The sequence below is a fragment of the Dipodomys spectabilis genome, unplaced genomic scaffold (genome assembly GCF_019054845.1).
Source record: "Dipodomys spectabilis isolate Male_0828 unplaced genomic scaffold, ASM1905484v1 ptg000069l, whole genome shotgun sequence".
In the NCBI taxonomy this organism is placed as follows: domain Eukaryota; kingdom Metazoa; phylum Chordata; class Mammalia; order Rodentia; family Heteromyidae; genus Dipodomys; species Dipodomys spectabilis.
This window is the reverse complement of record NW_024870746.1, coordinates 6,534,124-6,558,744: the sequence shown is the minus strand read 5'-3', so window position 1 is coordinate 6,558,744 and position 24,621 is coordinate 6,534,124. Positions and strand designations below refer to the sequence as shown.

General features: G+C 46.5%; 1 protein-coding gene across 2 annotated transcripts in view; it reads right to left on the bottom strand.

Moving 5' to 3' along the window:
* Kcnn3 (potassium calcium-activated channel subfamily N member 3) overlaps positions 1-24,621 on the bottom strand; it is a 160,920-nt gene that overhangs the window by 113,121 nt on the left and 23,178 nt on the right. For both annotated transcript variants that reach the window (XM_042681894.1, XM_042681893.1), the window contains exon 2: positions 177-272. In XM_042681894.1, the coding sequence (XP_042537828.1) occupies positions 177-272 (96 nt within the window). The remainder of the gene's footprint in view (positions 1-176; positions 273-24,621) is intronic.

Below are 24,621 nucleotides of genomic sequence, written 5' to 3'. Positions count from 1 at the left end.
GGGCTAATCCACAATGCCTTCCTCCATGAGTGTCCAAACAGAAAGAAAAAGCCTAGATCTTAGACAGTATCTGGTTAAAAAAAAAAATTCCCATGTAATTGGGTGTAAGAGTAGATGGTTGTCAACCCAGAGCAAGACAGAGTGCCTTGCACACTGTAAGTGTTGGGGATACCTACCTGGACTTCTCGGGTGTGATAGGCGATGATCAAACCCAGCAGGATGATGGTGGATAGACTGATAAGGCATTTCAGGGCCAACGAAAACATGGAATCCTGCAAGAGATATGGAAAGAGGGTTAGGGAGTGCTGGGAAAAGAGCATCTGACTTGACTCTATAGTGGCATAAGGAGGTGAAGTAGGGATGGAGAAGGACTGTCACTGGCTGCTCCTGGGTGCAAGATGGAACCCAAAATTAGCCTAAACCGTAGACCGTCCCTGGGCTGGCTTTGTCTCTGCAGCTGCCCTCTTTGAATCTCTGCTCTCGAAGGTTAAATCATATTTGTATTCTCAAGACAAACCCTCCTTGGGCATGATGTATGTGTTTGTTGTACATGCATGGCTAGATTCAGTTTGCTGATGTGTTAGTTAGCATTTTTTGCCTCCATGCTCATAAGTCATGTGAACATAATTTTCTTTCTGTAGCTATTATATGGTTTGGGCATCCAAATGATGCCAGCTTGGGTTTTTGTTTTCTTTTAACAAGCATGAACCAGAGGATTTCTGAAGTCCCTTCCATCCTGACAATGCAGAGTTCTTTCAGGAATGAATTAGAAAGTCCTGGCAGCTGCTTCCATCTCCTGGCTTAGGCTGAAAGTGGAGGAGGGGGCGAGGGCAGCAGCTACTGGAGGGAGAAGAGGGGCCGGCATAGAGCAGACTCAGGTCCTAGGTGAGGGAAGTTCTGAGGTCCTTCCTAGGGAGACAAGGGGAGGAGAGTGGTCAGACGATCTTCACTATAGCCTTCAGCCCCAGGGTAGCGTAGAACCTGTAGTGAGTTCTGTGTTCAGGAACAGAAGCTCTCAAGCCAATCACTGGGTCCAAATGCTGCCGCGGCTGTGTGATTCCAGGCCACACATTTGGCCTCTCAGTCCTCTGCTACCTCCTGTGTCCCATGAGATCACAGCAGTACCAATCTCATGGGGCCGCTGTGAAAGGATAGGAGCTAGCATGTGGAAGGTGCCTAGGCCAATGCCTGGCTCTGAAGAGCACTGGCTTACCATTGCCGTTGTTTCACATAGATCTGGGCAGCATTTCCAAGTATTGCTAAGTCCTGACAGATGCAAAGCACCTAAGAACCACCCCCCACACACACCACCACTGCCCTTAGGAAGCAGGTGACCAGGTAATGGGCAATTGCTACAATGAATCTTCGAGTTTATAAGGCAGTTTTACGTACTTGTTCTCAGAAATCCTCACAGAAGCCCTGGACCTTTATTACCACTTTATGGACATTACAAGTAGAGGCCCATAGGGGTAAGTGACTTCTACCCAAGTTTAAAGCCAAGGCCTCTGGCCCTCCCTGCCTAGAGCACTGCCCATAGTCTCTAGACCAAAACATCCGTAAATAGACCTAAGTGACAGCTGAGAACAACAATGGACCCAAACATGCTTAGATAAGAGGAGTTAGTTCTGTTTTTCTCTAGCACAGCAGAGTACCTAGAGTTATAATGGCTTATGGTACATTTCAAAATAACTAAAAAAAATTGTAGACGTTCTCAACACATGAACACATATGATGTTCAAAGAGAGACAGAAATGCTTAGTTCCCTGATTTGATCACTGTTTCAAATGACCATACTCAACCTCATAAAGACACAAGATATTATGTCTGTATATATATATATATATATATATATATATAAGACATTTCCAAGATACGATATGATTAATTGTCAAGTGAAGCCTGCAGTGGGGCTGGGGAGGCATGCCCTGTTGCAGACAGGAGAGGTGCTGAAAGTGGAGTTAGACAGTGGTGTTCAAAACACTAGCCACTGGCCGGGCGCTGGTGGCTCACGCCTGTAATCCTAGCTACTCAGGAGGCTGAGATCTGAGGATCCAGGTTCAAAGCCAGCCCGGGCAGGAGAGACCGTGAGACTCCTATCTCCAACAAACCACCAGAAAACTGGAAGTGGCGCTGTAGCTCAAGTGGTAGAGCGCTGGCCTTGAGCTGAAGAGCTGAGGGACAGCGCTCAGACCCAGAGTTCAAGCCCCACGACCGACCAAAAAAAAAAACACTAGCCACTGGAGTGAGAGGAGTGAGTAAGCCTTGAACCCAGGACTTGCAGGTACCCAGGTCCACACTCTCAACCTAAGCCCATGAGCTCGGCTGGAATGAGAACAGCTTTCCTGGCATCTATCATCCTCATCAAACATTCCTTTGATGTGATTATTTGAGTCTTTTTTTGTGTCAGCACAGTACAGAACTAGAAAATAAGGAAAACCTGATGAAGTAACTCCTTTATTCATTCATTCCCTCTTTCACAACAAGTTCAACCACTTTTTATTTGCTGAATATCTACTAGACACCCCACAGTGTATTGGATACTGTAAGACATACAGACAAGGTCTGGCATATACATAAATTCTCACTTTCTACACTATATGGTATCTTCCAGAAATGGGAGATTGCCTCCATTCTGCACCACCAAAAACATGGTATAGGGCTGGGGGCATAGCTCAGTGATGCAGCAATCTCCTGACAAGCTAGAGGTCCTGGCCTCTGTTTCTAGCACCAAGAAAAGGAAAAGAGAAAAAAGAGCAGATAGCCCAACATAAACCAATTTAACCTCTTCCATGTTCTACCATTTAATGAAGGGTAGCCTGATCACACACTTTTTGGGATTGTCTCATGGGATCCTGGCAGTTTGCTGGCATAATATAGGCACAAATTAAACAGAACACAGTGCTGGCTCTTCAGAAGGGTCTATCTTTGGAAACCCTATATAATGCCTAAAGTACTGCCTCAATCTGAGGAAAGGCAGTGAGCTAGGAATGCTCAGGCCGTAGGATAAGATGAATCTTTTAGAAGGATGAACTGGGGACAGCTCATGGTGATTTCCAGCCAGAAATGACCATAAGGTCCCACTCAAAGGGGTCTGAAAGCATCTGGAGAGCATCACGCCCACCTCAGGAAGAAGTGAGGATCAGCTGTACATGTCAACCTCGAATTTATTTCTTGTGGCAGAAATAAGCTAAAATCAGAATAATCCAAGGCCATTTCCATCATGTTCAGAGGAAGACAAAGTGAAAAAGACCAGATGCTGTCTCCTCTCCTTTAAGCCTCTCCCATTTGTCCAAAACCTCAAAGCTTTTCCTCTAAAAGCAGCTCCCACCTGATCCTTGGTTTTGGCCTGTGCAGCCTACTTGGCTAGTTCTAGCCCATGGGGAGACCAAACTGTCCACAAGAGCAGCAGGGCTGCTATGAGACATTACAGATCTCCTTGCATTCTCCATTACATGTCAGTAAAAAATAATAATAAATCATCACCCTTTTTAATAGCTGAAAAACATGTCAAAGAAGTCTCGTTGGACCAGGAATGTTTTTGATTTGTTAAAAAATATTGAATTATCTTCTTTTTCTTTTCACTGCCTGAATTCCACTGAAGCTTGAAATTGATACGATTCTTCGGGTGATAGTGGTAACACAGGACTGGCTAATTAGCTGCCAAACAGTACATGAGGGGGTGCCTGCCACACCTGCTGTGCCCCCAATTCATTCCCCTCTGAGACCCTAAAACAGACACAGAATTAGGAGGGAGTTCTGTGTCAACTGGTCAACCTGTCTCCTCTGTGATGCAGAACTTTTCCGCAGCTCAATAGCACAGAATAATCCTTAGCATTCAAGATGCATAGGAACTATGTCTCCTTTGTTGAAACTCTGTGTGTGTGTGTGTGTGTGTATGTGTGCATGTTTGTGTATGTGTGCACATATGCATGCACACTCACCAGTATTGGAGCTTAAATTTGGGGCCTCATGCTTTCACTTGGCTTATTCACTCAAGGATGACACTCTACCACTTGAGTCACACCTCCATTTCCTGCTTTTTCTGGTTAATTGGAGATAAGTCTCTTGAATTTGCATACCAGGATTGGCTTTGAACCATTTTCCTCCAATCACAGCCTCTTGAATAGTTAAGATTACAGGAATGAGCCATGAGTGCCCAGTTAGAGAATATACTATTTTAATATTTGAAAAGTCAGTTTACTTTTCAAAGCTAGAAAGAAGGTTCCATGCAGATGGTATGATTCATCTTTACACCTGTCCTGGTGAGTACCCGGTCACAGCTGGCTGTAGGACTGTGCTTGAGCACCCAGCCCATCCTTATGATGGGAATACAGGTCCCATTTCAAACTCTCTCCAGAGTTTTAAATACTACTTCATTTACTCAACGCCCATGCTTTTAAAACCATGGTTCTCAACTTAGAGCAGGAGATTACACATTCCTGCCAAGTGGGGACAGGGCTCTCTAGTTACCCTGAGGCTAGATGAGGGAGCCACATGTACCTCAGACCAACTTACTGCCTTATTTGAGTCACAGGCTATCTGAATTCATAAAATAATATAATTATAATCTTATATGGTGCTCTAAGTACAAGGGGTGCTCAATAAGTGCTTCTTGAAACTGCATAATAGTATTTTTACTTTTACCAAGCCTTTTTCAAGCATTGATGATATACCAACTCCTAGAATAGGCCCTTCACACATTTTACAGTACACCCTCACCTCACACACAAGGGCATAGAGTCTCCATTTTACTGATGAAAAGACTGGGGATTGAAGAGTTGCTGAAGTGATTTTTCCAAAGACATACAACTCATTCAGACTTTAGCTATATGTCAGATTTTCTGAAATAACCATGCTCACCCCTTGCCCTTAAGATATCTGAGGCTCCCATGTAAGAGAGTTCATACCATTAGAGTCTGGCTACATCCGTAGTAAGCTACAGAGGAAGCTCCTAGCAGGCCAGGAGCTCATCGCAACTCTTAGGAGATGCTCACACCCATGCTCTCATTCATGTAGTCCTTAATCTGCTCTTGGCCATAACCAGTTCTTCACAGACCCATGGCTTGTCACTGATGATAACAATCCGTAGTCAGATACTACTATAGGAGATGCCAAGCAGAAAGATTACTATCAATCCAACTTCTACAGAGGAGAAAAAAAAGAGGCTCTGAGAAGGTCAGAATTTAAAGAAGCCAGGTTTTACACCCAGACCTGTGTGCCTTCAGGTTCTAAACAAAGCTGTTCCTTAGTCTGGGCCCTGCTGGCCTCCAATCTCTGCAGCACTGCTTCTCAGAGCCATTCAGCTCCAACCTTTCCTCTCCCAGGGCTATGCACCCGGTGATAGAGTATGTTCCCTGGCCTCTGAGCCAGTGTATAAATTGCTCTCCTGGCTTGCCTTGTAGCTTCCAAAGACAGGCCAGAATTGTAATGATTACAGTAGATCTTCCCAGAGACTTAGAGGTTCTAAATGAATTTTATTGTTTGGAACATTGGGAAAAAAAAGAGAAAAGTATGCTTTGCAGGCAGCCATGGATGACCACTGAGCCAAAGTAAAATAGGAGCATAACAGAGAAAGGGGTGTGCATCTTCCCCAACCAAGTGATACAGAGAGAGAGAGAGAGAGAGAGAGAGAGAGAGAGAGAGAGAGAAGGTCCATTCATAATTTCTGTCATTGTCTGGGACCCCCAAAGAGACAATAACATTTAGTCTGTATGTCCTAAATTAACGTCTAATGTGTCTTTCTGACATCACCCTGTTTTGTGCATCCAATTTAGGAAATAAATTGAGTTAGAAATCTTCTCCTGTTTAATAAGGTCAACTTTTCCTTCAATTTCATGGAGAGGCTCCAAAATTGATTGATATTCAGCACTGGCTTGATACTGTGCCTCTGTAATGGTTGTCCTAATTAGACACTCTTGCTAATGAATGCTATGCAGATTAAGCCAGCCCCTCCTCCCCTGGCTGGGAAGGTGGCATTCCTGGTTTGTGCTCTCTAGGGAGATCCCAGCTCCTCTTCTTCACCTGAGGCAAGCCTTGGCTGTCTTCCTGCACTGTTCTCATTCTACCCTTCCCACAATGTCGCCTCTGATCTTTTACCCTCACATTCAGATCTTGGTTCAGGCTTTTCTCTAGGCCCAGAGCTGCCTAATTTCATTCTAGTCATTGGCCCTGCCAGCCTCCTCAGAGTGATTCCCCAGCTTAGCTGCTAGCAAAAGTACAAAAAGAAAGCCCAATTGTGGCCACTCGCAGATCAGAATGGAGTCATGGGGTCGCTAAGGCCCTCTGCATCCTGTTCTCCTTCAAGCAGGGACAGCAAGGATATGGCCTCTGGGGGGGGGGGGGGGGAGGGCGGAGGAGAGGGGATGATGGGCCACACTGGGCTTCTGACAGTTTGGAAGTTCCAAAACCTCTGATGCTTTATCAGTATGGATATTCTGGAAGAGATTCAAAGCCCTTGGCTTGGCTACAGGTACCTGCAGCTTCCTTGTATACATGCCTCATCGTGGACAATCACTTCATTCTAGGTCTCATCTTCAAGGAAAATAGGACTCTGGGACCAGATAAGTTCAGCTGAAGTTCAGCTCAGCCTGACAGCTTACAGCACTAGATGCATACAGGCTAACACACACACACACACACACACACACACACACACACACACACACACACAATCATAGAGATATTCCAATCCATTTTTAAGGTATTCTCTACCCCCAGGAAGTTTTCCATGATGCAATTGTAGGTGTGACAGGGTCAGCCACAAAACTCATTCATATTATCTTCTCTTTGATAGACCAAGGTGAGACTCCTGTCATTAGCCATGGTGCTAACAAAGATTTTCTTCATCTCCTATTTCCTTTTCGTGCTGGTCCTGGGGCTTGAACTCAGGGCCTGAGCAGCTGTCTCTAAGCTTTTTTACTCAAGGCTAGTGCTCTACCACTTGAACCACAGCTTCACTTCGTTGCCATCTCTTTCTAAATATCATGACATTTGAAATTGAAAGGCTAGAATTCAAATCCATTTTTTCCAGTTATTAGCTATGTGACACTAGACCAGTCCCTAGCCTCTTTGGGTCTCCAGCTCCTTCTCTGCAAATGAGAAACCTTTACTTTATACATAGAAGAAAGAGATAATGCACATGAAAAACCTCATTCTTTTCCCACAACAAAAAGGCCAAATACCCTTTCTCATGCCACACAGATGGAAAGTAGGGAAATAGCCGGTCCTCAGTCCAGACAGGCGACTCCTCCAATATCAGCATTTTATGGTGGCAATAATTTACAAAGCCATTTCACAAAGACACTTTGGGAGTCTGGGTTTGCAATGACCTAAATACTCCTTTGCTCATCTATCCACGCAACACATACTTACTGAGCACCTTCTCCACCCAGGAAATGTGCTGGGCACTTGTAAAATGCTAGAAATCCCTCCGTATACCCCCACATCCCACACCTCTACCCCCAACTGAGTTCTCAGAATTCCCAGGACCTCATCTCAAGGGCTAGCCTCTACACCATCATCTTTCTCAGTTTTATCCCAGCTTCTCCCTCCTGAATACCCCACCTGCATACTCATCCTGCAACCTGCACAAGGTCAAGAAGAGACAGCCAGGTGAACAAATGGGGAGGTGGGAAAGTCTGGAGAACAGAAAGAGATGATCAGGAAGTTCAGGCTGAATGAGAAACACCTGGCTCCTTTAAGCTCCACTGACCAAGGTGTGGCCAGAATGAAAGAAGGTGGCCCTGAAGGGGCAGCAGAACCCCATACTTACCACAGGGGAAAGTGGCTTCAAGGGTGCCTTCCACAAAGAGCCAATTTTGCCATCACCTCTTCTATATGTGGCCCTCCAATTGACAGAGCTTCTGCTCTAAGCTCTCCCCCATCACCAACCCCCACATACACATGGCTGGGGAGTGCTTGGAGCACAGGCAGTGGAAGCTAAAGCACGCATACTCTTCTCTCATTCTAGGCTCAGCAGGGCCGTTATGCAGCAGCTGACCAGCTCAGGAGGGCTTCTGAACTGTATCATGAGCAGATGGCTTCCCAGAGCCCCGACCTCCTGTGCCCTCCTCAGCCACGATCTCTGCTCCAAGTCCTTACAGCCATTATCTCAGCAGGGAGCTGTTACTTGCCTAAATATGATCCCAACACCAAGAACTTCACGGGACGGCCCTGAGGCCCATCTCCTTCCTGAGAACGGCCGTGCCTAAGGTCTGCCCCCTATCAGCTCTGTCTGAAATGGGATGACCAGAGCACCTATCAACATCTAAACCTAGTCACCCATGAAGCTGTTTCCTGTCTGTCCCCCCAGCTAGAATATAAGCCTGAGAGAATAAGATTGTTAAATTTCATTTGTATCCCTCTATGTCCCTACCTAGAATATTATCCAGCACATAGGTCAATAAATATTAGTGGAACATTGAATATTTGGAAGAAGAGAGCAAAAGTTAGAGATATGTCAAGCAGATAAACACATCTATTCCAAATTCAAGAAAACTGAAGGGTGATGATTAAAAAAAAACTAGCTAACATACATAGTGCACTTACATGGGTGAGGCGCTACATTTACTGTGTCCAGAGCCTCAAAGAAGTCCCATGGCTCTCCGCTAAAAACATAGGCTCTGAGGCCCGAGGGCTGATCATTTCCCCACAGAAGGAAGTAGAGGCCAAATTTGAACTTGGGTGATCTGACTGCGGATATGGAGGGAATCTCATGGCAACTGGCATGATGATCATGAGATGAGTCCAGCCTTCCTGGGTGAGACTAATTCCATCACATCCACTCCTTAACCAGGCTCCAAATCAAACCTGGTTTCTTAGTGGCATGATAGACAGAGAACAGTCTGAGTCAGGGCTGGGTACCTGCTCTTCAGCTCTTGCCCAGGTCTAGTCTGGCATGGGGAAAGGAAGACAGGAAATGCTGTGAGTGAAGGAAGCCAATGGTCTCAAAGTAAAACTCATAAAGTCACTGCAGCCTGGGGTATTTTTCTATGGCCTTCTACTTTGTCACTTTCAGAAAGAGACAGAAACTGATGTCTGAGGGACATCATGCCGTTAATAACAAGAACAATCAGGTCTGAGCAGAGGGTGGCCTGGCAATGCTTACTGAAGCCAGCATGATGACCAGGACATCAATTAAGAGGAAATCATCATTCCTGGGCCTGGCTCTCCCACTGCACCATACCCTGAGGAAAGCAGGAAAAGGTCACTTGGGAGATCACGGTCCCAAAATATCAAGTTGTATGGGTCACCCCTTCAGGCCACAGCATAATTCCAATTAAGGCTATGGTTTTTGTTACAAGGTCTGGGCAGAAGGGAGACCTGGTATATCATGAATTCTCTCCATGTTTGCCTATCATTTTTTCAGCCCCGTTTATAATCCTGACAAGGATTCTATGAGATTCAATCAAACATTTTTATTACACACTTGCCACGTTCCAGGCACTGTGCTTAGTGTGGGAGGCAGATAGACACATGATGAGGCCCCTTTAAAGGTTGGCTGATTTGATGCTTGCTGCTACTAAGGTAGCCAAAAGTTTGCTCTTTCAGACACTTAGTAAATGTTTGTTGGGTAAATGCATGTGAAATAATAAATACAGCATGGAAGTGATAATTCACCATGGAGATAATAAGTACAATTATGGAGTTTTGAACTCCATCAGAGGCAGAGTTAAACTAGAGAAGGTGGTGTCTTCTTACCCAACAGAATATGAAAATGGATTTGAACCCATCAGGTTCTAGAACAAAGGGACATTGGTCCCACTTCAGAGCAATTCATTGGAATCACTGTAGGGGAGGCCTGGGCATTAACTTCTAATGTGAAGGCTCAAAGTGACAACTACTGTTTTGGGGCAAAAGAAAAAAGGCAGAATTGCAACTGTGACCCTGAGGTACCATATATACAAGCAATGATCCCTAAATCTTAGGGTTGGTGGAAACTTAAAAGCTATGAAACTCGGGGCTGGGAAGGTGACTCAGTGGTAGACTTCTTGCCTTGCATGCATGAGGCCCTGGATTCTGTTCCTTAGCACCACATAAGCAGAAAAACTGGAAGTGGTGCTGTGGCTCAAGTGGTAGAGTGCTAACCTTGAGCTGAAGAGCTGAGGGACAGTGCCCAGGTCCAGAGTTCAAGCCCCATGACTGACAAAAAAAAAAACTATGAAACTCAATAGTTCTGTGTGAGATTCCAGGCATGGTCTCTGTTCAATTGCCAACAGAGGCTAAGAACCCATTTCCACTCAAGGCAGCTCTTGAGAGACTCGACTTGGATGGCTCTGACATTTTTCAAAATCTGCCTTTGGTCCTTGGCTTGCAATAAGGCTAAGCAATGCCTTCATGAAGCCCCTTGCTAACCTTGGTATCATAGGTGGCGCACCAATAGGCCAATTTTCTCACCAGGTAAGCCCTTACCAGCGGGACACATACTTATAAATATGCAGAATGAAGCCAGGCACTAGTGGCTCATGCCCTGTAATCCTAGCTACTCAGGAGGCAGAGACATGGTTCAAAGCCAGCCTGGGAAGGAAAGTCTGTGAGACTCTTATCTCCAATAAACTACTCAGAAAAAGCCAGAGGTAGTATTGTGGTTCAAGTGGTAGAGTGCTAGACTTGAGCAAAAGATGCTCAGAGACAGCACCCAAGCCCAGGATGGGTACACACACACACACACACACACACACACACACACACACACACACACACACACACACATAGAATGAGAGTTCTAGAAGTGCCCTCAGCCTCATCCTACATGAGGACTCAGAGGCCACCAGCAAGGCTAGCTTGCTTCTACCACAGAGCAGTCCAGGTCAATGCAGACCTCAGAACCCAGGTCTGTGCTGGGAGGGCAGGAAGCCTCATCTTGGGTTTCCAACAGTCCCTGAATTTGCCTGTTCTCAAAAAGCCTGGATCCATAGCTAGAAGTCACCTCCAAACCTGTCATCTAGCCACCTAGCCACAGAACCATCTCCTGATTGCCTTTCCCCCTTCTCTGCTCATACGGTGTTAGTGAGTCAGCCAACTACATGACTCCCATAGTGTTAGAAATCTCTGTAGGCTTCCCCAGCTGTGGTGAGTAAAAACCTCTGCCTGGCATCATTCCAAAGGTCTCCACATCTCACCTTCATCTTATCTGAGTTCCAATATCTATTGCGCGCGCGTGTGCGCGTGCGTGTGTGTGTGTGTGTGTGTGTGTGTGTGTGTGTGTGTGTGTGTGTGTGTACACTGGGGCTTAAACCCAGGACCTGGGTACTGTCATCCTTGGTGCTGAGATCCTTAGATCTCAGTCCTCCTTAGTAGCTAGGATTACAGTCATAAGTCACTAACTCCCAGCTTCAATATCTATCTTACCAGCCTGGAGTACAGAGTTACAGTGACCCACTTAGCCTTGTTCTATCCTCCAAGCATAGTCCAGTCCTGCTGAAAGTGTACAAACACACACAGCTCCTTCTGCGGAGCCATGGGCTCTAGATTGCAGAAGCCCCATCTTAAATGTTCTAGACTATTTGAAATAAATTCCCTTTCTTTCTGGATGGTTTGCTGTGAAGTTTTGTTTTCTGGCCCCTCCAAACCAATCAAACAGCAAGAAGTCACTTGGCTCTGCAGAAAACTGTGCCCCCTGATAAACTGGGATCTTGGCTAGCCTAGAACAGGATGACCAACGTGTCCCAACCCCTTACCCCTACCTCCCTATCCTGCCCAAACACACACCTATTCCCAAATTCTGCAGAATATGCAGCCAAACAACTCAAAGGAACCAGATAAATTCATCTCTAGGGGGCTACAATTTGAAATAACAGTTTATTTTCATTACCTGATAGCTACAACAACACGTGTTAGTGTTAATGACACAGCAAGGCCTACAGATTGCTCTCCGCCCTGTACCTCTGAGTTCCATCACTCCTTCTCCTCACTCTCTACCCTCCCTCCAGTCCTACTTCAAGTCTCAGCAGAAGCTTCAGCAGTGTCAGAAACAATATCAGGGTCCCAAAGGTACCTTCCAACCTGCCTGCAGAAACCTTACCACTCCCGACCTGGTGCCCAGAGGCAAACCCATTTCCATCTTCATGCTAGGAAGAATCATTCCCCAAGCCCAACAATGTTTGGGCCAAATGAAAAATTTTTAAGACACCCAGAAATCACATATGGTGAGGAAAAACAACCGCCTGGCAGGCTCCACAGACGTCTCGGAAGGCTGCTTTGGAGTTTCCCAGATAAAGAACAGCCCTGTCCATGTTTGCAGGCTTCTGGGAGTTTCTTGCATTCTGGGGGCAGCAGCCTCTTCCTTCCACTTCTACACCCACAACCTTGCCAACAAACGTGAAGCGGTGAATCCTCCACCCAGAAAGCTGAGCTGCCACCTCATCCAACTCTCCTACTTTCCAGCAAAGGAAACTGAGGCCCAGAGAGGGGCTTAACCCACACCCAACATCAGAGAAAGGGTTGAGCTAGTATTGTTCCTCAGCCCCTGTCCTTCTTGCCACCAGCTTGAATGCTCCAGAAAGTGCTAGGCTCCACCTTACTCCTCTCTCCAGCCTCTGCAAATTCTGACTTCAGGTTGGAGAAGGAATGTTTCCTCCTATGGCTCATTCAAGGGCATATCAGGAAAAATAACAATTACCTGCTCCAGGTTCTCCATCTTCCTTTCAGTTAAAAATACAAAAGCTTAAACATAAATAAAGGGAAATGGTCTGGAAAAAAATAACCAGTTGGCATGGAACAATTGGCATTTCGGCACTGCGTAAGAAGTGGAAATACTGTTTTCCAGAAACTCAGCACAGCCATGAGTTGTTAACTCATAACCATTTGGCTCGGGCTTTTCAATTGTTTGGATGTGATGGATGATGTTGATAGAAGTAGTGGAGACCAAACACAGGCTATTAATAGGCCAAACATGGTACTCTTATAACTCTCTCTCCTTCCCTCCCTTCCTGCCTTTCTCCCTCCCTCCCTCATTCTCTGCCCTTCTTCCTTTCCTTTTCCCTCCCTCTCTCTCCCTCTTTGCCCTCTCCTTCTCTTCCCTTCTCTTCTCTCTCCCTTTCCCTAGTACCAACTGTTGCCAACCTGCCTACTTTGTGCTTTGAGTGCCGTCAATGCCAGCAACGGCAATGTATGAGCCATGTCACCTTCCCAGGTCCAAACAAGTTTATCTGAGGGCCCAGAAGAAAGCCAGGGTCACTGGCCATGTGGCTGTTGGCCTGTGCAGGGCTTCAAGATCTTGCAAAGTGGTGGCTTTCCTCTGACAGTCCCCGGTGCTCTTCCTTTCCAGCTTGGGCCCTGACAAATGAATGGCTCTCTCACAGAAGCATGATGAAAAGAAGGGCTATTTTGCTGTCAACAAGGTACTGAACCAAGAATACAGGAACACTTACAAGTACATCCACAAAGTGCATGTCAAGAGGTTGTCACTTGGAGGCTGGCAGTGTGGCCTAAGTGGTAGAACACCAGCAGTCTCAGAGTCCTGAGTTCAAACTTCAGTACCAGAGCAAAGAGGAGGAAGAAGAGAAGGAAGAGAAGGAAAAGCACTTGTCTCATGAGTACTCAAAGACCTGGAAATTTGCCATTAAGAAGATGAGGACTCCAATTGTACACGTTGATACCAGGCTCAACAAAGCTATGTGGGCCAGAGGAGAAAGGGGTGCCCTGTGTCCTATTAGTATGTGGTTGTCCAGGAAGTGTAATGAGGAAGAAGACTAAACAAACAAGTTCTATATTTTGGTGGCCTATGACCTTGTTGCTCAAAATTCTACAGTCACTGTGGATAATAACTAACTACTCATTGTGAAATAAAGTTATAAAACCAGGAAATCAGAATCACAAGGCATGAAGGTGTCCCCAGCCTAACCATAGTAGATCATCCACAGCCTGGGGGAAAGAGTCTCTCAATGCCTGCTCTTATCCATTTTATCCACTGCTATCCTCCAAGAATTTGAGGAAGCCCCAAAACCAAGGCAAGCACTCAAGCCCCCCTCATTAGTCCCAGTTAAACTTATTTCAAGGGGGATCCCCATGGATTCCCCTGAAGGGCACTGCTTCCCAGAATTCTTTCCAGACTCAAACTTCCAAGCATTTGCTGAGGACCTGCAATCTAGCAGGCCCTGGATCTATCTAGCTGTCCATTTGCATATAGGATCTCGCATACGCCTCACCAAAAAAAAAAAAATTCCACTTGAAAAATGGGAGAACTGAAGCACAAAGTAATCACACATTTTTAACCAGCTAAGAACTACAGAAGCTAAACTTTAACCTCAGGCCTTCTAATTCTAAGCCTAGGATTGGAGAAGTCTTGGGCAGAGTCCTGCTGAGACCTTCCAATGCATGTGTATGCTTATTCCTCTTCTGCAAAAGCCAGGTTTGCTGGTCTCTCCCTCTATACTCCCTTTGTTTCCACAGGCACAAAACTGCCTGATCTGTGTCTTCTCCCCACATGAGGTCAGCCATCAAAGAAGCCAAGCCAAAGACTAGAGCCGGACCATGTGGTTCCATTGCTGTCTTTAACATCTATTAAATGAGAGCAAAATTTTTTAACCTCTATTAAACAAGAGCAAAATGTCTATCTTCCTTCCAGGTTTGTTGTAAAAGAAGATCAGATAATGAATGCAAAAGTGCTCCACTAATCAAAGGTTCCCAGACACTTAAGTACAGTCCATGCACAGGGTGACAATACATCAGTGAGTCCAGTTTATGCTTGTTATTTTGCCATGATTACTAAAGATTAGTAATTTTTAATAGCATACGCTCAAAAGTGTCCCAGTTTAGGAAATGAATTAGATGGTCGCTCTATACATGTAGCATACGCAGTCAGAGATTCTAAGAGAACTGGAGCCCCCTCCCTGCCCCTCTGCCCACCCCCATCTCCCAGCGTCCACATCCCCTTATGGAGTGGAAGAATGGGGCTCAGTACTGCTATCAGCATACCCTTTGCCCATCTAGCCCCAGCTAGGTTCATGGCCAGGCATCATCTTGAGAGATCAAAGCAATTATTAGTAGACACTATTTTTAGCAAAGCAGTGTCATTGTGCCTGGATTAATTGCAATTATATGTCACTCTTTTAAGGTTTATTCCATCAATTATGGACAATCCTAGTCATGTGCCCAGCCTGCTTTAACCCTTGGATAGCTTGAATTTCTCAGTGCAGAGGAGGTGGTAACCATGGAGAAGGCTGACTATCAGAATATATTTGCCACTGAATCATTGTGTCCTAGACATCAGCTTAAGGCTTTCCTGTTTATGAAGCACTTTTGTTTTTTTACAGTTTCCTATTTGATCCCTGGGAGATAGGCAGAGCCACTCCCGTCTCATGTGAAGAAAATCTGAGGCTCAGTGTATTGAAGTAATTGCCCAGTCACACAATAAGAACTCACATTCTCCTAACACCATATTACAAAACATAAAATAACATAATTCCAAGTCTTCTCCGTAGATCTATGAACGTGAACTTCATGAGAGCTCTTGGGAATGTGACTCTCTTTCTTCTCTGGTCTGACACGGCCCCATGGACAGGCATATGGATGAAACAATACGAAAGGGCATCTGGAAGCAGCCTACTGAGGAGCCAGCCAAATGCATTACAGGATGCCTGTTTGCCAGACAGAGCCGTCCTTTATTTACCTTGAATGTTTCAAGTGGCCTTACCGACAGAATGAAAAAGAATTAAGAAACTCCAAGAAGATTATGTCCAGATCGGAAAAATATGCAAACATGAAGACCCAAAATCTTCCATCTTCCAGCATTCAGCTAGAAGAGTAGCCAGAAGGCACTTCTTTGAAGCAAGAAGATGGCAATGTTTCCACCGCCCCATCTGATGTCTCCTAGTGCTGAGATGGGAAAAGCCAGAGAGCACGGAGGCTTACACTTATCAGGCATCATTGGCTCATGCCTCTAACCCTAGCTACTCAGGAGGCTAAGATCTGAGGATCATGGTTTGAAGCCAGCCCAGGCAGGAAAGTCCATAAGACTCTTATCCCCAATTAACTACCAGAAAACCAGAAGTGGTACTGTGGCTCAAAGTGGTAGAGCACTAGCCTTGGGAAAAAAGGGCTCAGGGACAGTGCCCAGGCCTGGAATTCAAGCTCACAACCTACCAAAAGAAAAAAAAAAAAATCTTTACGGCCAGATCCATCAGGTCCTACTCACTCACAGAAGGTTCATTCTTAACCAGTCTCTCAAAAAGCCTTGGCTTATAGGTGGGGAAACCAAGGCACTAAGTAGGGAGTGACCAGGACAAAGTTGACCAAAAAAAAAAAAGTATGCCTTTCCCTCCTTTGGGCTCTTGCTGTTCCAAGCCTACGAGAATCAGCTGAGAACTGCAATGCTATCTGAAGCACAAATTTGCCATCTTCATTTTCTCCTTCACTCTTATCTCACTCACCTCTCCCATATTTCTTCCCTGCATTTCCTGGTAACAGGCTTTAAGATTGCCAGCTAACAGGTCAAAATCTGAATGTTACTATGTGATAGTCCCTAAAGTCCCACAGCCCCTTGATTTCCACTCTGGTCACCACAGCCTTGGGTCTTAACGGTCTCTCCCATCACATAGGATTGGCATATACTCAATAAATATTTGATAAATAAATGAATGAGTGAATGAATGAATGAATGAGAGGATTCCGGCAATACTATGCCACTTTTCCATAGAAGAGGAGAAGCAAGCAAAATTACTTCACTCCTGATCTAATCAAGGCAGGTAGTACCACTTAGAATTAGAAATTTATAATGTGAATCACCTTATTTTCCTCATCCCATTGACTAAACAGATACTTATTTGTTTATAACCCATTGTTTAAGTCTTTAACTCTAACAGCTGTGATCAAAGACCTAGGAAAACAGAAAGCCCTACCAACCCCTCCCCCCAGTTCCCTGTTCTGGAGGAGCACTGGGATGCAGCATGCGGCTGGGAAAAGCTGGCATGGAGGTTTTTTCTGGGGCAGGAAGAGCTACCTACCACTGGGACTTGCAGGTAACCACTACCAAGCTTTCAAAGCCCAGTTCAGAGCAGAGGAAAAAGACTGCCAGCCAAATGCATTGTCATCTCTCCATACAAATGTCACTGACTACCCAGCATCAGCTGCCTCTTGTCCCTTATGGGCCAGCTGTTGGGGAGGGGGTTGTTAAGAGGGAGGTATAGGCCCAGGGGAGTGAATGTTTCATTGAAGAGACCAGCTGGGCCTCAGCTGTGAGATGCAGGGAGCCAGGAGGACTAGGGTCAAGGAAAGGAAGGTACTCCTGGCCAACGGTCAGGCAGCTGGTGGGCCAAGGAAATCAGGAGGACTCACCCTGTCTTCCAGCTGCCACCAGCTGCTGATCTCAGTGAGAAAGCCAGGAGCTGGGGATCAGGTGGTTAGGGATGAGCAGACAAGTACAGAACAAGGAGGTGGGGAAAATGGGAGGACATGGGTGTGGGAAATGTCAGGGCTTGCAGTCCTCACATCTTACAAACAGGACACTGAGGCCCAGACCTGGTCACAGCCACCCAGCTGTGAGACCTAGATCTCAAACCAAGAGCTAGACTTTAGCTCCTTGGTGCCTCCAGTGTTCCTTCTGCTATAAGTAATCTAAAAGACACACCAGGCCACCCCCACTCCTCAAAACCTTTCTGCAGGCCCCATAGTTTCTGGGACAAAGGGAGACGCTGGATGGTCTGAGCCATGGCCACCTCCCTAGCCCCATAGCTCACATTCATACCACGAGTCAGCCAGAGTGGCCAGCCTTGTTCCTTCAAAGTACACTACCCTTCAGCTTCTCTGGGCCTTTGCACATACTGGCTGCACATACTAGTCAGCCTTCCAGACCCACTAGCTTCTGATTCCCTCCTAAATGGTTTCTTCCCTCTTCCCCCACCCCCACCCCCAAAGGTCTCTGGGAGGCCAACTAAGCACACTCAGTATCTGTTTTACCACATCATGAGCTCTCTAAATGTGGGAGCCAGGTCCTTGTTGTCTTTCTGTCTCTTCCCACTCCCAACATCCTGTAGTGAGGAAAATCCCATTAATGTTTTGAAGAATCAATTACCAAATTAAGAAGCGAATAAACCCCAGGCTACTTTGATCGTGCCTTATTCCTCACACAACTACTCAACCTACAGACGAGCCAGTTCATGCAGGATGTTCTACAGCCCTTGATCTCCTTCCTGCTCTCCCTGCCAGCCCATGGCGTAGGGTGGTGGGTAGGGTCTCTGGCCAAAGCTGAGCCCTGTGAGGTGGTAACTATACAGGGAAAGAACAACTGAGATCCTGAGAATCCAAATAATACGTCCAGTTGATGTGGACACTGGTCACTGAACAGTGATAGCAAATCAGCCAGGCTGGTGGCTGAGCTCATTTATCCATAAAATGAGCCATAGACATATGACCAGGGCTATCTAGTAAGTGGCAATTAGCAACCCTGAGATAGTAGAGTTGTGTTCCCTACCCCTCACACACACATACTTTCAGGACATTAGGTACCCATACCAGAAAGGGAGCAAAGCCCATAATCCACAGGAGCACTGAGTCTCCAGCAGACTCTCGAGAGCGTTAAATGATGTGATTTTATAGACCATTTGGCTTTCAAATTGTTTTCTCTACACAAAATACAAACAGGATGTTACACCTGGTTTACATCCCTGAGTACTGCCTGCTGATGGGGAGGGAAAGTGCCCCCACACAGCAGGACCACAGCCAGGCATGGACCTGGGCTTGTAAATGACACCTGGAACAATCACAAAGTGGATAATCACACCCAGGTGCCCAAGGACTGGCGGGCATAGGAAAGTAATTTACGAGGAAGGTCAACTTAGCTCCCTGTCATTTGCCTGGGGTAACAGTCCTCAGCCACCCCCAAGAACATTTTGGGGGGCTCTGGCTACTAGGGAAGTGTTTTGAATAATGGCACACAGAGACAAACACAGACGAGGAAAGGTGCCGGGAGCCACATACCAGAGCTGCTTCACAGAGCCACAAATGGCTCTCAGAGGGCACCACAGCTGCAAGGTTCCGTGCCAGGAGCAGGACAAATAGGCAGGCCTTGGGGCAGAGGGCAAGGGGGCAGGTCACAGGACCGGGGTGGGGCACAAGCAGTCAGGGATTTCTAAGACCCAGACGGAGAAACGGTCAGGAAAGGGGCTGAAAATTGTATATGTTCCATTTTGGTTTATCTCCCTTGCAATTTATCTAGTATTTCCTGAAAGGTCACTAGGTGGTGATTTCAATATTGTAAAATTTGTAGAGATGCTCGAAAAAAGAAATGTACAAATTTCACAGGTTTATGCTGGCTTAAAGGTAAATTTTTTTTTTATTATTAAAAGTGTCTATTCTGAGTGAGCTCTGGATAGGATTTGGCAACTGATTGGTTAGAGATCCAAAGGGCTTTCTGCTATTAAAAGATTCACTGTTGGTTTTGGCAGGGGGCGAGGGAAGGAGATGGTAAAAAGAAATAGAAATCAAAGACATTTGCAAAAGTATGGTTGGTAGAACAGAGGGGAAAGTGGCATGTGAGATCACAAGGAGCTTTGTCACCTTACTGTTCCCCCAAGCAGGGAGCTGGGGGAGGTTCCAGACACTGATTAAAAGCAGAGAACCAAGCTCCCACCTCCTGAAACCTTGCAGGTCCCTTTCCCCTCTCCTCTTACTGCTCCTCATTAACTAAATCCAATCTTTGTCATTCAAAAGAAAATAAACCAGGAAATCGCCTGAGGGGAGAGTCCTCATCCTGGATCAAAAAAAAAGAACCAGCTTCTACCTTTTCCCTGAGCCCCAGTCAGGCATTCTCTATTTCTCTCCCAGCAGCAGAGCCATTTCCTTCCTGTCAGCCCAGTGATACACAACTTCCTGTCAGGACAGCAGAGAAATCTAAGGAAATGTCTTCCTTCACAGCCTCCCCTCAGGTCTACAGAGCCCTGGCCAGTGCCAAAGAGGAGTGTCTCCAAGAAGCTGTTGCTCCCTCAACACCCCAACCCTACTTCCAGTAGGCCACGAACCAAGTCCAGACTGGATATGAGTACTCCATACCTGTCATCTTCCATCTCTGTCTCAGCACTATAATGAAACAGCATTTCCATCCCCAAGGCTACCAGGCTAAGACCACCAGCCACTGAGCCCAATACTTCCCAACTCCATTCTTACCACCCCAACTCAATCAGTCAGGACTTTGGCACCTGTCAGGAAGACTGAGTCTGGCCCTTGGGTGGCAGAGATGGTAAAAGAAGGACTTCTGTAGCTGACTGCTAGTGGCTCACACCTCTCATCCTACTTACTCAGGAGGCTGAGATCTGAGGATCATGGTTTGAAGCCAGCCCAGGCAGAAAAGTCTGTGAGACTCCTTTTTTTCCAATAAACTACTCAGAAAAAGCCAGAAGTGGCACTGTGGCTCAAATGGTAGAGTCCTAGCCTTGTGTAAAAGAAGCTCAGGGACAGAGACCAGGACCGGCAAAAAGAGGGAAAAAAGGGACTTTTGGGATCAGAGCCCAACTACAGATAGCTACTTGAGGGTCAGCACTCAGAACAAACCTATCATAAATAAAATGAACACTCTCCCTCTTCCATCAGACGCCACATGAAATGGAGAGGCAGGGAGATGAGTAATAATATCTCTATTTATTAAGTCCCTTCTCCCCAGGATCCTGCATTATGTCCAGCAAACCCAATAACAGTGACTCCTAAACTTTGTTGTGTTCTTCCTATCACCTGGGAAGCTTGCAAAAGTCCCCATACCCAGGTTGTACCCTAGACCTATGGAATCAGAAGGTCAGAAGCTGGAAGCCAGGCATTAGCATTTTTAAAACATCTCTTGATGATTCTGAGATGTAGCGAAGTTTAGGAACCCCTGAGGAAGGTGCTATTATCGCCTATTTTATTAAGGAGGAAATTGGCACTCAGGTTAAATCACTTGCCTAAAGCTGCACTGCTTCAGAGCTTTAGAGAGGGGGTCACACCTCTATGAATCCAACCTGGAGTCCACCTCACACAGAATTTTCTGGAGAAAGTCTTCCAGATCTACCTACAGGTACTTCTCTGTCCTCTCCACCTCCCACCCACTACTCAGAGCCCAGCCAAGCAGTATGCCTGTGAGCAGGAGATAGGATGTGAATGGCAGGGCAAAGGATATGTACAAGTGGCCAGGACAGCCATAAGGGTGAAAAGGGCCTGTTGCATGGTAATAGGATCAGCAGGTTCTGCTCTGACCTCATCTGACAATGCCATTTGAGGTCTCTCCAAAACAAAGCCCCTGCCTAACCAAAGAGGATGGCTAGGTTTCATGAAAAGAACTCGCTCAAGAGAAAAGATGAGGGTCATGGGGATGGGGCCAGACCTCCTGAACAAAGCAGAAGCCTAGGAATAAGCAAGGGAAGGAGATGCCCAGAAGTACTCTGAATCTGAAGCCCCAGGATGGTTTCTTCACTGGCTGGGTGACTTGAAGAAAGAAATGTCCCCTCTCTGGGCCTCAGATTCCTCCTCTGTAGGACAATGGGGTGGGACCACAAGGCTGAAGAGGGCCTCCCCGCCCTATTCTCCATGGTACTTATGGAGGCTTTGTCCCAGAAAGCGAGCAGTATGGAAACAACTGTGGCCTTATGCAGAGAGGAAGGCAACAGAGCAGTTCAAGTGGCCAAAATCCCTGGCTCTTGGAGAGTCACTGTACCTGCTGACCACTTAGACCAAGAGAGGGGACCAGCATCCCACACGGGGCCCTCACCTGCCCATCCCAGGCATGCATCTCTGAGCTGGACAAGAGTCACAATCTGTGGAGTCCCTCCCCTTGTGACACCCTAAGTGTGAGCAGAAGCAGGCTGTGAACATCTGGAATTACCCAGATCACCAGAAAACTTCTCCTTCCAGGGCAATTCCTGGCCTGCCACTTCTACTCCCAAGGCCCAGACCAAATCTGGCTTCCACTTTGGCTTGTTTCCATCCCCTCCCCTGTTTCTAGCACAATCTTCTACATCCATTCTCTAGACTCACACCCCCTCCCCCCCCACCAGTCACCAGAGGTCCCGGGGAAGGGTCTGGCCGATTTCTACCCGTGTGAACCAGCTTCAACGCATTCATCTATAAAATGGGACAACAGCATAGTCACTTCATGAAGCTGTTATAAACATTAGAGGAGATGACATAGCACAAGGCCAGGTGCTCATGGTAGGAGCTCAATGAATAAGGGCTTTTTTATCCTGGTGGTACTAAGGCCTGGCATGAGTGCTAGGTGCTTCATCAGTATGTTGGATAGAGCTGGGCCCCATCCTGCTTGCACTTACAGTCTTTACAGCATCTCTGGAACTCCAGATGCTTGTTGCTCCTGCCCACACCCCACCAAGGCTGGCTCCTAGCATCTATCTACCACAAAGACCATCTCCCTGCCCAGAACAAGGGGCAACCCCATCCACAGAGGGGAAGACAATTGCTGGAGAGGAGATGTTAGTGTTCTGTCCCCTCCTACACGTGCCCAGCCTCCATACCTGGTTCTCAGCACCCTTTCTGTTTGAGCCCCCGGGGTCCCAGGCTTCCAGGCAGCACCCACTGAACTCAGCCCTCAGTTCCCCCAGTACAATCTCATCCCTCATCACATTTAGGGACCTAAGATTAATAAGGAGGACTGGAGATATGGCTCAGTGAAAGAGCGCTTGCCTAGCATATTAATACCCTGAGCTAGACCCTCAACACAAGGAGAGGGCATATTAGCAAGGATTCAGAGGGACTGGCAAGAAAAGCAGGAGGTGGAGACCTCTTATAGACAGAGACTAAAATCCTTCAAAAAGAAAGACGAAGAAGCAAGGGCAGAAATACCCAGGGAGACTCCAGGCAGGTCAGCCTGAAGTTCTCTCCCAGATGCCTTCCTACGTTTGCTTCCCACAGCCAGAGAAAAGCACTGGGCAGTAAGAGTTACAATTCCAGACAGCACTTAACGAAGTCCAACGCCTCAGCAAGATAGATGTGGGAGATATAATGACCCGGGGGACTTCTCAGAGAAAGCTGTCTGTACACAGAGGGTGGCTGTGAGAGTTAATGAAGCCAGTTCTGCACGAGATCTAAGCACAGGGCCGCTTGCACCTGCCTCTGTGGCTGCTCTGCAGGTGAGGGTACCCACAAAGGGAAGGGGGGGCCAGCAGGGAAAGGCCAAGGGCTGGAATCCTCAGAACTGGCAGGCATATGGTGGGGAGGAAGCTTGTCTCACAAGGTAAATGGGGGTCCTCCCGTACACATGGATCTGGGCAGGCACTCTCACCCAATCCCTTCCCAACTCTCTATCAGCCCCTCCATTATGCAAATCAAGTGACTACATGCAGATTTGCATAATTCATGCATTATTAGTACGTGCTCTTGTCAGGCTTTTAGACTTATAAAGCAATTTTACTACCTTTAATGGAGAATCAGAGACTAGGTTCTTGGGAGAGATATTCTGTCCTTTCTTCATTAAACACAAAAACATTCTTTAAAGCTTCAGCTGGGGAGAGAGTCTGTGACAGAAATGAAGTGACTTCCAGTAGGAAACATAGGCACTTAGTTAACACTTTAGCCAAGAATATATCAAAGGCCTGCATGCCTGGCACTCTACCAGTCACACATCTCATCCGCCAAGTGTCTTACACACCCAGACCATACTGGTCCCCAGTGAAGCAGAGGAAGTACAGACTGTAGATGTTGTTTTTGTGCAGTCACTTTGGCTCCTGGATGATTCAGTAACAACAAAACCCACACTCCAGATTTTTATCTTTAAAAAAAAAGTCCTTTACAAAGTGTTTTCATTCTCCTACCTTACTGAGAGCCCATAGTAAGCCTCTTAGGTTGGAAGAGTGATGTTTTTACCCTCATAGAGATGAATAATCAGGGGTGCAGAGAAGTAAGTTATTCATCAATGATCAAATCTAGGCTGTCTGAATTCTTTCCACTACACCAAGGGCAGTCTGTGACACTTCTATCTCTTTGCCAGGACAGACATCACAAGTCAATCACAGCACTCTTCTCACCCAGCTCAGATAGCACCTCAGAATCTTTCCTATCACAGCCCTTCTGGCAGCTGATACTAATTGTTCTGAGTTGACACCCAGATAAAACCTGTTTGCTATTCCTGCACTATATCCTGCCAACTCCTCAAGATCTAGCCAATATGGTAACAGTGCCACAAGTTTCTGGGAAGTGCCTATGGGCTAAGCTTAGCCTGGATGCTCAGCCTCAGGAGTCCCAGATAGCCATCCATCAGCTTTTTCACCAGTTCCAATGGGCTCCAAATGAAATTAGATATGCCTGCCTTTGAGAGAGATCCAGAAGATAGATTCCCATGCCTTGGAGCAACATCAGGTCTCTGCTCTTCTCACTACAGAGACCAACTCACAGAACTAACACTGTCTGAATACCCACACCTAATTCTCACCTTCAGGTACAACAGAAGCCAAAAATGTCTGCTTCTATAATGGCCCCAGCCTTGCTGCTCTTCAACGAAGACCTCCAAAAGGTTTAGCTGGAAAAGGAGTCAAATCTGGCCTACCTTCATGCTTGTGTGTGTGCACACATGCGTGTGTATACTCTCTCTCTCTGTCACACACACACACACACACACACACACACACACAGTGCTCTGGGGCCTGAAGCTCAGCCAACCCAGGGACATACCTCCTGTCTGTGTATCACTGAGCCTCCTCCAATATAGGAGCC